This window comes from Clupea harengus, chromosome 20, assembly GCF_900700415.2.
Source record: "Clupea harengus chromosome 20, Ch_v2.0.2, whole genome shotgun sequence".
Taxonomy (NCBI): domain Eukaryota; kingdom Metazoa; phylum Chordata; class Actinopteri; order Clupeiformes; family Clupeidae; genus Clupea; species Clupea harengus.
The window spans coordinates 26479266-26491765 of record NC_045171.1 but is presented as its reverse complement, the minus strand read 5'-3'; the positions used below and the strand labels follow the sequence as shown (position 1 = coordinate 26491765).

Sequence of the window (12500 nt, the reverse complement as noted above, 5' to 3'; positions counted from 1 at the left end):
ATAATCTGCTTTAAACATATAAATGAGGGGGAAATCAAAACAAGCCCTAAGGGAGTAGACTAAAGAGTAACGAGGCAGCACGACTTCAACATTCTAGAACTTCCATTCCACTCTTCAGGCCTGCAATGAGCTCAACACCAACATTAGACATATCAGTATATCAGAACTATCCCAATATGGTCAATTGGTATGGCTTGGTCTTGTTAGTAACTCTGCCTTTGGAGCAAATGGGGAGCATAGGATTCTATGAATTCTACTGTACCGAGATTACATCAAATTCATGTCATTCATTATTGAACCCAAATAGACCTTTTAAGGAAGTGTGACAACGTGCCGTCACTAGGGTTGAGTTAGGTGCTCTGACTGCCATAATAAACAAGATTGGCGTTGCGGTCAAGAGGGGTCGAGGCTCTCTTCCCTCTGCTACAGGAAGTTAAGAGATAAAACAGATGCATGCGGGGGATAAGAAAAGTCACCCTACTCTCTCAGCGTGTCACTTTTGCTTTCCAAACTTCTTACGTGTCCTAAATGCATATAAGAAGTGCTAGAGTTCTCTCAGTGGGCTCTGAGACTGGAGGCTGGAGGCTGGAGACTCACCCACACACACCCACCCACACACACACACACACACACACACACACACACACACACACACACACAGAGCTTGAAGGTTGACACACACACACATCGACTCACTCTCTTGTTGAGGCAGATGACAGGCCACAGGCTGCAGCCCACCGTACAGCAGCAGCACAGGCATCCGCACAGGAGCCACTTCACATTGACAGGCAGGTTCTTCTTCAGACAGGCGTTCACCCGGCTGATGCTGCTCTTGAACTCCTCTGGAGCCACCTGCGCCACGCACAGGAGAGAGGAGAAGAAAGAGAGAGAGTGATGAAGGGTGGATGAGATGAGCGCCACGCACAGGAGAGAGGAGAAGAAAGAGAGAGAGTGATGAAGGGTGGATGACATGAGCGCCACGCACAGGAGAGAGGAGAAGAAAGAGAGAGAGTGATGAAGGGTGGATGAGATGAGCGCCATGCACAGGAGAGAGGAGAAGAAGAAAGAGAGTGATGAAGGGTGGATGAGATGAGAGGCAGTAGGACCTGAAGTTTTGTGTGGTTTCAGAAACTTCTTTCTTTTCCTGCAACTACACTGCGTATATGATGGCGAAATTAGTGGAAAATGAGTGACTTCGTTGCTTGGCCTGTGATGTACGCTTATCAGAGCTTCTCCAAACTTTGGAGGGTCGTAGGGAGGAGGGAAACGCTACAGGTAGAGGTTTGTGGAGATTACCAGATATCAGATGAGATCTTCAGCTGTGTGCTTTTAACTGGCTAACCAACCTCTTGTACTGTCAAGGCAAAGGAGGGAACAAAAAGGGGGAGATAAGCTCACGGCCTGTGGCTGTGCCGTCCAAACAACATGAATGGATGCTCATTCCTCTCCCTGGGCATGTACGCCATAAAACTGGGGTCGTAATGTTTTATGACAGGATGCAAAGGTCTCTTTGCAAACAGTCAAAGAGCCTAGAATAAAGCCCAGCAGGCCTGATCTGCAACCTTCAATCATCATAATCGTGACCTCGTCCATCACGTCACCCAGGGTCACAATACTGGAGCTCCGTTTTATTGCCCCCCACTTCCCTCGGCCTGCTTTGCCCCCTCCAGCCTTTTTGTGTTCCTGTGTCTGACCCAGGAAGCTCCTCTTTCTTGTGCGCACCCCAGTCTTTTATGTCATTATTTTGTCACCTGGAGTTGTGTCCTCCCCGCACCAGGTCCCGTCCAACGGAGGACACAGAGATGGCTTACTTATTGACAGAGCTGTACCACAGCACAATCAGCCAGCATTAGACACACTGACGTGCATCACTGCAGATGCATTACTATCAGATAGGAGACACTCAAAAGGCTTGAAAGAGCACATTAAGGAATGCATGATTTGTCAAAGGCTCAGGGGAACAACAGCACAGACACAGTAGATAGGATAAAGCCATCTTCATTTTTGGAAATGTGAACACTCTTGTGTACAACTGTCCAATATGCAGCATCCACACGGAGGGGGAGGGAGATTCTATACATAGGAAGTTAAACTGCCTACACTGAAACTAATTCTATGCACTACCAAACAGTACGTTGCAAGTGAACAAATCTAATTGTAACAAAACATCTATAAAGAAAACAGATATAGCTGTAAGGAGCTTACATTTTAATTAATAATCTGACTGCTTTTACTGCCTTTAAATTATGCAAGTCTAGATTGCCATTGCATTGATTTTTTGTTTTAAAATGAAAAGACTTCATTTCCAAGAGAGTTTGTTGAGCTGTGCTCGACTATTCGTAGCTGATTGACTAGCCCAGACAGGAGATAAATAAAACCATGTATTACCTTTCCTGTAAGAACTGAAGGAAATTCTGTATCAAACTTATTGCTCAGGCCAAACCTGTAGAGAAAAACATGTATGAGGTTTATGAACATAAATCAGCATTATTCATTCAGCATTAATGAGTAATAAATACAATACACCACACTTTATTGGTGTGAATATAGAATGATCTACTACTTCAATCACATAACCTTGAATGAAAAGAAACACTTGGAAACATAGATGGAGCCATACACGGAGCATTTATTAACACGTTCAACACAGTTTGTGTGTGAGAAAGAGAGAGAGAGAGAGAGAGAGAGAGAAAGAGATTTGCTGTTAGTTGGCCTTTTTGATATTGTACCTTTCTGTCGTGTTAAACTAAACTTAGAAACGAGGATAATGTGGTTATTGTAGCAGGTGAATATTCTGAAGGTTCTCAAAGCTGCCCGAATAATTGTTACAAAGAGGACAAAATGATGCTGGAGGATGTCCTCATCTTTGCCCTAAACCTGGGATAAACTGTAAAATAGTCGGCTGTGGCAAGTGCACACTAGCCTACATTTTTTAAGCCTACAGCAATAAAAACATATTTTCATGCCTCTTTGCCTTTTCATCATTTTTATCGTAAGCATTTGTCAATACTAAAATAGAGTATTCGAGAAGAAAACGGGGGGGTTAGTTTGTTGGTTGACAGTTTACTAGACAGTTTCTTATTTTGAAGTCATGTTGTGACGTTAGCTGGCTAACGTCCTTCCGAGTAACGGGGCAGAATTTATGCATGGCTTGCAATAAAGCAATAAATCATTGTTAGCGCGTCTGAGTAGTTGTCAAAGACAGTGCTTTGACTTAAAGTGATTACTGTCAAGGAACAGAACATTATCTCTACACAGATGTTTGGCCTGTGTTTTCATTATAGCTTACTACTACGAATCACAAAAAACATGCACTCTTGGTTAGCTGGGAAGCTAGCTGACCTACCAATGTTCAATTAACAATCGTTACCAATACGCTAGACTGTTCACTAACTTACACGGTGATGTGTCCAGCTCCTCGCATAATGACGGGTTCAGGGCAGTATCTGGCGAGGCGTTCTTCACTCACTATCCGTTCATCTTCTTCGTCTAACTCATAAATGGTATCAAAGTCCGCCATGTTGGGCAGTAAGACGCTCATGACGTCTCTAGCACTGCCAAGATGACATCAGTATTCACACGCGCCACTAGAGCACAGGTGGCGCGGGAAATTACAACTATGTAGCCAGTGAAACAACCTAACGAGGTAACAATGTATCAGTCAGTGGCTATGTTTAATTATTTCTTTGAATTACATTTACCGTTCGCAAATGGAAGTATATACTGATACATTGATTTTAATATTACATTGACATGTACTCTGCTTTTAATATTAGACTGAAAAATTATTTGCTTTTAATGTAAGATCTAATAGGCTACACTACAGTAACGTTAGTGTAGTGCAAACGTACACAGGGCTCCTCTTAATATGTAATATGTGTAGTTCTTCCCAATCAGCAAATGTTACGAGAGGGCCCACTTTTTAAACTCAATGTCCGCAAATGGGCGAAACTACACATGTTAAGGGTATTCTGGGCCATCCGAGTGGTGCTGAGGTAGGCTCACTGTCTACTCGGGCCATATCAGAGTAGTACACCAGTAGAGTTTCTCTTATTCTGTCTAGTTATGGATACCGGCAAAGTCTACCATCGACATAAGTAGTCTATACCTAGTTCCAGATCTTCCTTAATCAGATATATCCCTGGTCTGCCTTAAATTTGCTGTAATTCTTTTGAGCAATAGACCTTAACTTTTCAGACAGTGAGAGAACTAAGAGACAACAATAAGGCCACAATACATACACGCATATCTGTGGCTGTGGCTAGGCTGTCTAGCGGCCTGCATCGGTGACTAGTTGCCTATTTGGAGCAACAGATCAGTTAGGTGAATGGTGTTTTTCTTTCAGAAGAAAATACACTAACTATAACAAAACCTCACTTTGACATTTTTTATTAATGTAATAGCTGGCCATATATTTTTTACTTAATTTTAACTATGTTTCATTTTTGACATAATTCATTACAACGTTTAGATCTTGATCAAATTATATAGGTTACAAGAAATAACCAAGCAGTCAACAAATACGTTTTTCAGTGATGCAAGACATATAGGCCCATCTGAAAGGAAGAAAAGCGATTTATATAACTTACTTGGAAAAGCAATTTATTTACATATGGTCACATCACACAACGACCTGAATCACTGGTAGCTCACCCCTCTTTCATTTCAAACAATGTGAAAGTGTGCTTGTGAAAAAAATGGGGCAATATTGCATATTGGCAAGCACTTTAGACATTTACCATTATTTGTTAAAACACTGTACCGGATTTTCTTATTTATTTACAAACACCTATACACTCACCACAGACAGGAAGGAGATATTAATTATATCTTAATTGGTCAAACACAAAAAAATCATTAGAATATTTAGTTTTTCGACCAGACGTACAAGATTTTTCTTTTTTTAATAAAAACTAAAACAATATGTCAAGAGCCTCCTGCATTTCGTTGCAAATAAAACTTGATTGTTCCTTGTTGTAATCCACAATATGTGAGCTTCAGGACGTCTCGTAGAATTTTGTAATCCATGAGGACCACATATAGGTTTAGTCAGGCGCACTGTCCTTTCAGCGTGCGGAGTGCTCGATTAAATTGGAGGATCCCAAGTTCGACATTACTGTGTAACAGTAACTTGTTGCATGTTCCTCAGCGGTGGTAAGGTGTTCATTCCTGCTGGTGGATAGAGTGAACCGTGTGAACCATGTATTTCCGACGGACTCAGAGACCCAGGCACCGGTAAAGGGCTCACCGAACCTGGGTCACTATGTACTGACCCTCCGCTGCCGTCAGACTGGCCCATCTTCTTTTTGATTAACTTTCGCTCCTTAGCTCTGCGATTTTGGAACCAGATCTTCACCTGTGAAAATTCAAAGATGTCAGATATGGAATAGGGAATAGCCATAAAAGTGAATGTAACCGTGTTGCAATATGAATGTATAGCATTAATTAGCCTACCTGTCGCTCTGACAGTCCAAGGTTCACCGCCAGCTCTGCCTTTCGTCTGATGGTAATGTAACGGTTGAAATGAAACTCCTTCTCCAATTCAAGCCTCTGATGGTCGGTATACACCACCCGATATTTCTCTTTTGTTCTGGTTTTACCTGTAATTAAAAGATTGATTGTTTTAATTTGTCTGCCCTGAAGGTTGCATATTACTGGTACATTTTATAAAGGCAGAAAATAACAGTTGGATTATCAAACGAATCTGTGGGGAAAACAACCCAAACCAAACTAAAAATCAAATTATACGATTTTGGCAAAACCCTTCACTAGTTCGAAATGTTAGTATCAACGAAAACGAAAGCATAGTGTTTGTGCCTTTGTAGACCATTTCGCCTTAGATAGGTATGCTAATTGTGTCTCTGATCTTCTTTGATGTCAAGTTATGAACAAACTGACGAACAAAGAGACTTGAAGATATTACCTAAGCTCCATTGATGTGCTAAAAGGCAACACACGACTCACTGAGGGATTACAAGGCGATAGTATCTCAGATCCTTTCCTAAAGAACTGGTGACGCTGTTTGATTAACAAACTTACGCACAACATTTTAACACATTGTCGTGTAGCCACATGAAATATATGTCTGATGATGATAGCTTAAAATCAGCCACACATGGACAGTAGATTCTGTTATGGTTAAATGGTTCGTGAAAAGTACTTTGGGGATAAATAAAAAAAAACTCAGAAGATATCCTGAGGGATATGGAACACCTCGCTAGTCCTGTTGTTTTCGGATTCTTCAAAACTGTGTATATTGACGATCAAGTTGAACACACTGGTCGAAATTAGTTTAAATAAATGTTTCCTTTAAACATATCACTCTAGACAATTAATTATTAGTTTGCATGATGCATCAAAGCACAAGATTTTAACCATGTGCCAGGGACAGGCGATTTTTATTTGCTGTGAAAATTGTCACCCTGTCCGGCAGTATGACTTTTGAAGAACTGAGACAGAGGAAGACCCTTGGTGCATATCAAAGTAAAAACGAAGTGTTAAAGGGGCCGCCGCCTGCACCTGATAGATAACCCCAAAAAACGTGAGACAATGTAGCTGGGAAACGTAGACCTCACATTCAGTTTACAGGAGTTGAGAAATTAGCATCACAAGCAAGCCTGGCGCCATTTCCCAACACTTAGGCCTATTTCTACTGACAATTGTCCACATGATAAAAATAGATTTATGTTCATTTTAACGGACTATGGATTTTTTAATCCAACACTGTATGACAAGTACATTGAGCATTAATGCATGAAGTGCTTATAAGTACACATATCATGCCCTGATATATTATCAAAGAGTAATGATCTGTGTCATTAAACCTCTTGCATTTAGCGCCATAGATCACATAAATAACTGCACAATACAATACAAGCTTACAAAGATTACTTTATCTTATCAAACACTTTGTTGTTTATGCATAACCTTATGATTCCAAAACCAAGTAATCATCATAAAATCGAAATAACCGCTTCAGCACAACTTCAAAATAGTGGCCTTGAGGTTAAAATAGTTACACATTTACATTTATGTAATTACTGAGGAACTAATTAAATAAATGACGAAGCAACAGTAAATGAAGAATAAAAAGTTTGATGTCTCTGAAATTCGGAATTTAAGTGTCATCTAAACTTGAACACAATTTTGGCCCCAGACACAAGTCTGCCACTAGGAAATGGTTATGACAGCATGCAACTGGCAATTAAATCCTATTTCTGAAATCCAACTCACCTGTTGAAGACGACTGAACAGTTTTACTCATCCATTGATAAGAATTGCGCTTCTCTCTCTCTGGAGAGAGCTGGGCCGCGGATATGTTTTCTGTAGGTGGAGGTAACACCGCTGATCCTGGGGCGTGCATGGGATTGTAATCAGCTGAGCAATAGGAAACTTGTCCCGTGGAAGAATTGCTCATGGGTGCCGGTATAGTATTAGGGGGTCCGAGACTATAGGCGCCCCAGTCCTCCCTTGGTGCACCATAAGGAGTTCCCCAAGCCCCCGTGGATTGAGCGTGCGATTCCATGTTGGGCACATGGTGATATCCTGTAAAATCAGAGTACTGAGGTGTTGATACGAAGTTCTGGGGTGGTAAATTGATGCTGGAACGCCGTACAGGTCCTTGGTGGTACATGCTGCTCTCTTTATCCAAAAGGTATCCCACGTACATGATTCGAAATTTTATATCCAAAAAAACGTTTTTTTTAAGGCAACATACTAGCCATATAAGTGTCTAGTTAATACAAATCAACCTGTTGTTGTCTCTTCAGGCCTCTAGTCCAAAGAAGCTCCGCAGAATTGTCATGCGACGTAGTCCTCGCGTTTCCTCAGTCAAACATGATGTGGGTCTGTTGACAAGGTGGTTGCGGCTAAGGTATACCAAGTTCTTCCTGACGTCAGACAAGACTTCAAACCCTTCAGATTTGCATTCAAATGAAGGCCCAATAACGCCGCCAAGCCCAGATTCCCCTAGCGTCGTTTGGATGCAGTAACTCAAGACAGCAATAAAAAACAACACACTTTAATAAAGACATTGGTTGCCTATATTTGCCATCATGGCTAAAATGCAAGATCATCATTTGAATTTATGCCATGTCAGCAATGACAGAAATGGGAATGCCTCTAAGGACGAGATTCAACTTTTTATTTAAATATATTGTAAAAATCTAGTACAACATTGTATCATCAGCGTCATGATCATAATTACCATCAATAATAGGAATGATTATGAAAATTATGTTTATCGGCCTATTTTGCTTGACTTAGTTTTTTTCATTAGATTTTTAGTTTTAGAATTGCGTACAACAATAATAACACTATATTTCTCTGATGAGGCAAGCAATGGTGTAAAACAATTTGCAAATGCATTTACATATATTAGTGTTTAAATCAAACAAGGCAGTTGGAGAGAGACTTGTTAACATGGGAATAGCACTTATACAGAGTACCCCACGTTTCTCGACTAAGATCTTCTGTTGAAGGGGTGTGAGGAAGGTGTAAAGTATGAGGCAGCAGCTCCTGTAGTCGGGCGAACTTTTCACATTCGATACTGTTCACACCTTTACACTTACAGGTCACACTTCACGGCTAATTCCGGTTGAAGGGAATCATGTCCTAAACTATCCTAGGCTCCCACGCCATGACAATACCTTGTGCGTGTCACCATTTAAGAAGTCATTAGGTCATTTTACCCCAAATCGTTGAGTGAATTTACTTGTCAGCCCGTCTCTTTAATTGACTCTATTTGCATCTTATTAAATGTGACACAGCTGCAATTACTTTATATTTCTGAAACCGGACCCTTTGTCACTAGAACGACACGGAAGACTCCAAGTGTTTCGCCATTAGTCCTTGCGTTGCATTACTTTAAAACTCGTTTATTTTCTTACAAAGAGTTTTGTTTTTACACATGACGTCAATCAATCCAAATTTGGACATGCAGGCCTAGACTTTTCGTCTAGCCTACTTCTGTTCGTGTAGGCTTAAGTAAGTCTCTTTACCGCACTGGCAGATGTTCAGGCAGATGATGGAAGGGGTGTCAAATTCGTAAAAGTGGACTGTAGCCTGTACAGAGCTTGTCTGAAACGCCAAAAAATGTAACTTGTTTATTCGTTTTAAGAAAAAAATACAACAAAGATTCTTCAGTTCTTCATTGTTTCTTCTGTGTACGTCCTGTAAGCAACTTACCGATATATGGGGTACATAAACACACCACACATCTGTCGTAGGCTATTATGCTTCCACTGGTAGGCCTATACTTTTCGTCTAGCCTACTTCTGTTCGTGTAGGCTTAAGTAAGTCTCTATACCGCACTGGCAGATGTTCAGGCAGATGATGGAAGGGGTGTCAAATTCGTAAAATTGGACTGTAGCCTGTACAGAGCTTGTCTGAAACTCCCAAAAATGTAAACTTGTTTATTCGTTTTAAGAATAATACAACAAAGATTCTTCAGTTCTTCATTGTTTATTCTGTTTACGTCCTGTAAGCACCTTACCGATATATGGGGTAAATAAACACACCACACATCTGTCGTAGGCTATTTCAATGTGTCACTAAAACGCTTGGCTTCTTCTGAACCTTTTTTGCCTCAAACCATCTTTTGCCCTCTGGTGGCCGACGACTATATTCTAATCTAAAGGCTGCCGAGATAGTTCAGTTCCGTTTGGCATTGTCAAAAGCAGTTCACAGGTAGATCACCGGACCACATCTTCATACCACGGTGTTAACACGTATTAGTCCGCAGTTTGTGCTTATACGACGAAGACAACGCTGACGCGCAATAACATAACTTCAACGGAATAAACTGACACAGCCCACCCTCACACACCAGCATGTAATTACAAAAAATCCCCTCAAGATGGGGATGTTTACCAAAGAAAGTGAAGGGCGTGATGTGGGCTGACACGTTTGACGTGAAGTAGTCTATCTCGATCCATACAGAAACCATTTTCTTGATTTGTTGAGTAGACCAAATCTTCTTGAAAATGTTCTCCCAATCATTGCTTCTCAAATAAGTCAATTTAAATCACCACAGTAAAACAGGTTACAGATACACCAAACAGATGTGTCTATTGTTAAAACATTCTCATATGAACTTAGTACATTATCAAACCAGTGTTGATAGTTTTTGTTACTTCTGGCAGACAGCAGCTGAGATATGGCACCAGCAGACCCATTCCAGAGTAAATTGGTATCTGGGCTTGATTCTATAGATCTGATGGAGCTGATTGACCTCACCCCTTGATTCTATAGATCTGATGGATGGTGCTGGTTGACCTCACCCCTTCACATGGTGACAGGAACTGACTGCTATTTGTGGAGAACTGGTGGCTCCGGCACACGTGGCACAGGTATAGTGTTGTGTCACTCTCTGCTTGAAACCGCTTTTCTCACGCTGTCTGGGTGCTCCCCTCACCCAAGACTACTGCTAATGGCGTATTGTTGTTACGGGCACCAGGATAGGCCACTAGCTCGCATATAGCAGCTGAGTTTGGTGATCAGCAGTTTTAACAGTAAAAATCTTAACTATGCTTCCGTGTATTTATTTTGGTGTTGCCCGCTGATCTACTTTCTGTCAATGATTATTTACCCCTCCGTTCCTCAAAGGCTTCACTTAATAATAATAATAATAATAATAAGAAGAAGAAGAAGAAGAAGAAGAAGAAGAAGCGGAAGACGAAGATCACATCTTGTCCTGTGTGCAGCTGAAATTATAATGTGCTGTAGTATAAATAAATAAATAAATACACCAGGAAATAAATAAATAAATGAAAAATGTATGGCACCTAGATGGCATCATTTCTCCAAAGATTTGACATGTTGTTGGACTCAACTATTCTACACACAGCTTTTCCTGGATCTTAAAGAGTTTCTGTTAATCCCATCCCAGACCGCTGTGGACCCATGCTATAGTCCTTGGGCTTCTGTCTATTGTTCATTTGTCCGTCTGTCTGTCTTTCTCTTTCAACTATTCTACACACAGCTCTTCCTGGGTCTTAAAGAGTCCTCCTGTGATACACGGCAGTATGGCTTATTTGAGAAACATTCTAAATCGACATGATGACTCTCTCACCACATAAGTCTTTTTTTTCTTCTGGAAATTGAAGATGAAATCATTATCAGGGTGAGCGACACAGTCACAGCCTGACCACCTCCATTCTGCTGCTTCATTAGACACTGGACAACAACGTGAGCAGACTGGTGTTTACTAGATATTGAGTTGAAGTCTTAGGCAGAGAGAGATTGCATAATGTGGGAGATGTTGTTGACGTGGAGCTCCAGGCGCTCTGCAGGAGGAGTGCGTATACACATGACCCCGTCCTCACATTTTCAGAGAGTGTTCCCTGGGTGGGACCTGCACCCGGTTGCTTGTTGGGATGTAACCTCTTCACATGGCGTCTCACACACACAAACACACACACACACACACATACACACACACACACACACACACACACACACACACACACACACACACACACACACACACACCTCTTCACATGGCGTCTCAAGTTCAACAGGATGCTCCAAGCGTAAGAGTTCAAAAAGAGCTATTCTGTTGTTTTAGGTGATGACAGGAAGAGCTGTTTTCTTTGTTGTGGACCTAGATCTTTTTGAATGGGTTAACTGAAACCATCGGAATTGTGAGCCTGATGGGAAAGAGTTGGAGATCCCTTCATTGGGATGAGATAGAGAAGAGTCAAATGCAAAATGTATGCCTTGACACATGAATGGATAACTGTTATGAACATCTGACATCAAAAATATACCAACACTGTTTTCTAAAAAAGGGTTGTCTTTTCTTGTTGCAGGAATCCTTAGGTCATGACAGTTATGTCCCCCCCCCCCCCCCAAGAGCACGCCTCCTTGTTCTGGCTGTTTCTAATGCACTCAATCAAGGAATCACAGTCTATTTCAGTTTGTCTCCATTCATATGTTGTGGATTAGGAAGAGGATGTGCACGGAGTTCCATTAGGGGGGCTTTATGGAGGAATTGAGACAAACACAGATGACCAACACAATGGAATGCCTGTGAGGCCGTCTTTATGTGCATCTGACAGGCAGGCATGCCGTTGGGGAAACGCTAATCAACTCAAAGAGAGATTGCACAATGTTTACTCTATTCATAGCATGTGTCTCCTCTCGGCCGGCTCGCTCTCATTTATGGATCTGTGCACAAATTAAAAACACAGGCTTATCAGACAAAATGACTTTAAACTATTTCAAACTCGTCCAGAAAAATGCATTTGGACGGGGTTTGCACACGAACAGGCTGGCTGACATTGCAGAACTTGTCATAAGTTCAAGCATCCCCTGTCTCCCCAAAGAAAGCCAGAATGAATGCCTGAAATGCAATCAGGTCAGTCATGTGACTCAAAGACTTTGCATATATTTCCATGCTTTTCCAAGTGATTGCACCGGCTCAACAGCAGTTGGCCTTTGTGTGGTGCGCTGTGAGGGAGAGATGAGGACGCCACGGACGCCACGCAGAGACATCACAG

General features: G+C 41.5%; 2 protein-coding genes across 3 annotated transcripts in view; both read right to left on the bottom strand.

Moving 5' to 3' along the window:
* Positions 1-3587, bottom strand: part of chic1 (cysteine-rich hydrophobic domain 1) — a 7003-nt gene extending 3416 nt beyond the window's left edge. For both annotated transcript variants that reach the window (XM_012830286.2, XM_031587565.1), the window contains exons 1-3: positions 3399-3587; positions 2389-2443; positions 697-852 (exon numbers count right to left, since the gene is read on the bottom strand). In XM_012830286.2, coding sequence (XP_012685740.1) covers positions 697-852; positions 2389-2443; positions 3399-3541 — 354 coding nt within the window. In that variant the 5' untranslated portion in view covers positions 3542-3587. The remainder of the gene's footprint in view (positions 1-696; positions 853-2388; positions 2444-3398) is intronic.
* A 1073-nt stretch (positions 3588-4660) lies between these two features.
* Positions 4661-7669, bottom strand: cdx4 (caudal type homeobox 4). Its single transcript, XM_012830283.3, has 3 exons — positions 7234-7669; positions 5455-5600; positions 4661-5356 (listed from the first exon to the last, which is right to left on the bottom strand). Exons 1-3 carry the CDS (start codon positions 7667-7669, stop codon positions 5114-5116), a joined length of 825 nt encoding a protein of 274 aa, XP_012685737.1. The 3' UTR covers positions 4661-5113.
* Positions 7670-12500: the final 4831 nt, after the last annotated feature.

What these genes read in the sequence shown, in the direction of transcription:
- cdx4 (XM_012830283.3), bottom strand. Translation starts at nt 7,669, where the DNA reads ATGTACGTGGGATACCTTTTGGATAAAGAGAGCAGCATGTACCACCAA. An exon ending in TGTTCAGTCGTCTTCAACAG is followed by an intron (nt 5,601 to 7,233) that starts GTGAGTTGGATT and finishes TTTTAATTACAG; the next exon opens with GTAAAACCAGAACAAAAGAG. An exon ending in TTGGACTGTCAGAGCGACAG is followed by an intron (nt 5,357 to 5,454) that starts GTAGGCTAATTA and finishes GAATTTTCACAG; the next exon opens with GTGAAGATCTGGTTCCAAAA.